This window comes from Nannospalax galili, unplaced genomic scaffold, assembly GCF_000622305.1.
Source record: "Nannospalax galili isolate Female #2095 unplaced genomic scaffold, S.galili_v1.0 scaffold925, whole genome shotgun sequence".
In the NCBI taxonomy this organism is placed as follows: domain Eukaryota; kingdom Metazoa; phylum Chordata; class Mammalia; order Rodentia; family Spalacidae; genus Nannospalax; species Nannospalax galili.
The window spans coordinates 2,033,869-2,038,186 of record NW_008353878.1 but is presented as its reverse complement, the minus strand read 5'-3'; the positions used below and the strand labels follow the sequence as shown (position 1 = coordinate 2,038,186).

The window sequence follows — 4,318 nt, the reverse complement described above, 5'->3', positions numbered from 1 at the left end:
TATCATATCATATATATTATATATTATATATATACACTATCCTTAATCCTATTACTTTTGAAATAAAATATGCATTTAAATCCAAACTATATCATAGGAATGTGGGTGTGTATAAATCGAGAGGCTGCTGAGTCTCTGCCATACTGAAATAAATAATTAAAATATGTGATTATGTTTTCTATATCCACATAATAAAAATTCCTAAGCCTTCGGTTGACAGAAAGTCTCATCATCAACTTTCAAATAATTTTCCTTCCTGGGTTGGTGCCATGTATTTTCATATAGTCTCACAAAGCTTTAAATGTTTAGTTTACAGGAGGCAATGTATAAGGTGCCAAGCCTTCCTTTTTTTCATTTTTGTCTTAACTCACTGAGAAGAAATTTTATGGTGCAGTACCTTCGGGTATTGTTTGACAGGAATCAGTACTCTTTCGGAGAGCTTTATGTTTTTGTTGCTGATGACATCAAGGTATTTCTTTTCTTCATCTTCCTTTTTTCCATCTGAACCTTGAAATTTTTCAATTTCTGAAAAGAATAATACCCAAAACACAATGAGCACAATGATAAGTCATCATTAAACATATGATCATTCATATTATTTCTCACATAAATGTGAATAAGTTTGGTAAAAGCTGAATAAGCCTCTGTGAACAGCTAGACATGTGGACCCTGCTGCTGCTGTGTGTGAGTCAATCTCCACCAACTGAAGTTAAAGAATGATAATCAAACATGGCCGGGTCTGCTGTGAAGAGATGCCCTTAATTTGATTATATAGCTTCTAACAAAATACAATAAAAATATGTCTTCTGAGTATTTAAAATATCTAAGTAAGGGGCTGGAGAGAAGGCTCAGCAGTTAAGTTCACTGGTAGCTCTCACAGGAAAAACCAGGTTCAAATCCCAGCACCCACATAGCAGCTAACAACCATCTGTAACTTCAGTTCTGGGGATCTGATGCCCTCTTCTGGCTTCCGCAGATAGCACACAACACAGGTGCACTTACATACATGCAGGCAATACATTCATACACATTAAATAAAAATTAATTACTTAATTAATGAAAATATCTAAGCAAGCAGTTTTCCTAGTCACAAGGAGTAGAGTAGACTATATCTTTGGTAATACATATTATTTTACTTGGAATTATACCTAAGAAAGTATTTTAGAAAGGAAACCATCTGCCATGCATACACAGAAAGAGGCAGAAAGAGGGTATCACATCCCCCAGAACTGGAGTTATAGACGGTTAGCTGCCACATGAGTGCTGGGAACCAAACCCAGGTCCACTGCAGTCAATGATCTTAACCACTGAGCTATTGCTCAGCCCCTTGCTACACTATTTTTAGCTTACATATTTCCTAAAATGATTTCAAACAGCCTATATATAGAAAATTTCTATCACATTCCAAGTACAGTTCTATTAGTGTGCAGTTTGTCCTGTGTAATTTATAAAAATATTTCTTAAAAATAATTCTTAGAATAATTATTAGAATTCTTAGAATTATTTTCACATTATTCCCACCCATTTTCACATCTCCATCTCTTCCCAGGTCTCTCCTCCCTCTCAATCCTTCTTAAGGAATATTACATGGCTTACAGAGATAATGCCTGAATGAAAGCTCTATGGAATCATTTGAATAAAGCAGTTTGTATTGACTTTATTGGTTATACACTAAATTTCCTTAAAGACAAGTTTCTACTCATTAGGACAGAATCAGATTCCTATTATTGTATTCCAACTATTAAGAGGTCACTTTTAATTGATTGCTTTATAAACCCCAAAGCACTCTTTATTCAAAGCTTTCAATACCTCATACACTTATTACAAACAGAATCCGGGCAACCTCAAGGAAGTACTCCTCATTGTGTGCTGTGACTGATAATGAACTCATCACTGTCCTTTGGTACTTGCACCTAGCCAGCATCTCACTTCCCAGCCTGCAGAAGGAACTGTAATACAGAAGAGTCTGATGCTCAAGCTATTCCCAACCTATTGCATGAAAGGCTTCTTTGTCATTCTGTCAAAGAAAGAAATTGAATTTGTCTGACATTATTTTCTCCCCACAAACTCAAACCACAGGCCTTTTCAGAGACTTACAATTTGATCTTTCTATGATTAATTCTAATAACTTTCCTATCAAGAAATAGAGCTGAATGAAATCCCATTTCCAATGCTCTTTCTGTTCATTTCTGCAATTTCCCTTTGAAACCCTTGCTAGTTCTTGAGGCTTCCTGACAGGTTCAGCCAGTCTTCTTTTCTTCCCTGACGTACCTACATGAGCGATTGCTCAGTAATTGCAGGTGTCGACAGCAGAGCCACAAATGGAATAGCTGCAGCTCGCTTGGTTTTAAATCCAGATTAAATAAATCGATGTGGCATTTTTACTGTTCTATTTTTTTTAAATTTATTATGTATTAAAATTAATTTATTAACATTTATTTATTTATGTTACTGGGGATTGAACCCAGGGTCCTATGCACAATTCTCAGCAAATGCTCTACCATTGAACTAGATCCCAGCCCTCTTTTTTGTTTGTTTGTTTGTTTTTACTTTGAGATCCTACTAAATTGCCCATGCTGTCCTTGAAGTCATTTTCTAGTCAAAACTAGCCTTAAACTTAGGATACTCCAGCCTCAGCTTCCCAAGTAGCTGTTTGCACAGGCCTGTACTACCTCCAACAACTTAATACAAACTTTTCATTATTTCATGATTAATGTATGTATTTTGTGGAACATTTAAACATACAATTATTTATAAAATTGCAAAGCTGTATGCACTACTATAATTTGCAGTGATTGAACTGCATTGTGTAGAGAAATGACATCACTTCCCACATTTTGACTTACTGTTTATTTAAATTTGAGCATTACATTAAGGGATATATTATTTAATATATTAGAGATGTTTATAGATTTTTAAATATGTTAATTTGCCAATATTTTAATGATTTCTCTTCTTTGGTTATTCATTAATGAATATATTCATTTGAGAATTTCTATGCTCTGGTGAGAGTTGAGATGCACTAATTTATGAGTAAATAATAAGCCATTATGAATCAGTTTAATATTATAAGACTAGTTTCTTCTAGCAGTGGATGGCGATTAGCACAGAGGCCCACAAATGGACAATGTGCAGAGAATAAAAGACTGTGGTATGCCCAATCCGAAATGGAACACCTGTATGTCTCCCTTCCTCCCAAGGCTCAGCATCACTATAGAAGAGGAGACAGGAAGCTTTTAAGAGCCAGAGGTAGTGGATGAATACAAGGAAATGGTACTGTCTGGACACCACAGGGTAGTTGCACTACCTGCATAAACCTACAGCACTTATGATAGTATGCACAAGACTTGTGGAAATCCAAGCCAGGCAAGGACCCAGCATGGATCTTGGAGGTTGGCAGGAAGACCCCAACCCTAGCTAAGGGCTGTTAGGAATGGATAGATGCTGGGAGATGGAGAATCAGTTTTCCTTATTGGTGTGATACCTGGTAGGTTGTTCAGAATCCAAAGGATAGCCCCACATTCGAGAGCACTTGGGCAATAAAAATTAGACACTACAGAACTCTGAAAAATAAAGAACAATAATACTGGAAAACATGAAGGTGTGGTAAGGTGGGGGAAAGGGGTAGGGTAGGGAGTATGAATATGATGAAAACTCATGGTATGAAATTCTTGAATCAATAAAAATATTTAGAAAAGTAATTACTATGCTACCACTAAAGTGCTAGGATTATGTTGACACGTAGAACAGTGTTCTTGATCATGTCTCCATTAATTCTGCACAAGCTCACAGACAGACTGGCAGCCAATGAAGGCTGAAGAGGGAAAACAATGGAAAAGAAAATTTTCATTTCTGTTCTTGTACTATTCGTTTAACTCACAGCCATTAACTGTGATTTCCTCTGGCTTTATTATATTTTATAAAGCTTCTGAAGTTGCACTTCAATTCATGTTTTTATTTTAGTGCTTGATTTTTATGTATATTTTATGGAGTTTTGTGCATTCCATACATTAGATCTTAATAATATGTAGACCTGTCCTCCCCCATCAACATCACCACAGAAAACCCCCCACCCCTCCACCAGATTTCATACACTCTGTCATATATGTTAAGAATTCTGACCTAGCCGGTCAAGCTTTTGTACCTAGATGGCCCCCCTCACTACAAATTCATTCACTGGAGTCTAGTCAGCTTATCAGAACCACTCCTTTAAAGAGGATCAATTCTCTCACACCCAGCAGTAAGCAGTTACTGATAGTTCCTCAGCTAAAATTGGGGCCTGCTGCCCATTTCACCAGAGGTAAAGGTAAAGAAAGAC

The 4,318-nt window shown here is 36.4% G+C and overlaps 1 protein-coding gene across 1 annotated transcript in view; it reads right to left on the bottom strand.

The window, feature by feature from the left end:
• The window catches only part of LOC103748356 (KH domain-containing, RNA-binding, signal transduction-associated protein 1-like), a 135,459-nt gene that overhangs the window by 4,097 nt on the left and 127,044 nt on the right, over nt 1–4,318 (bottom strand). The window contains exon 4 of the mRNA XM_029554972.1: nt 398–525. Within this exon, the coding sequence (XP_029410832.1) occupies nt 398–525 (128 nt within the window). The remainder of the gene's footprint in view (nt 1–397; nt 526–4,318) is intronic.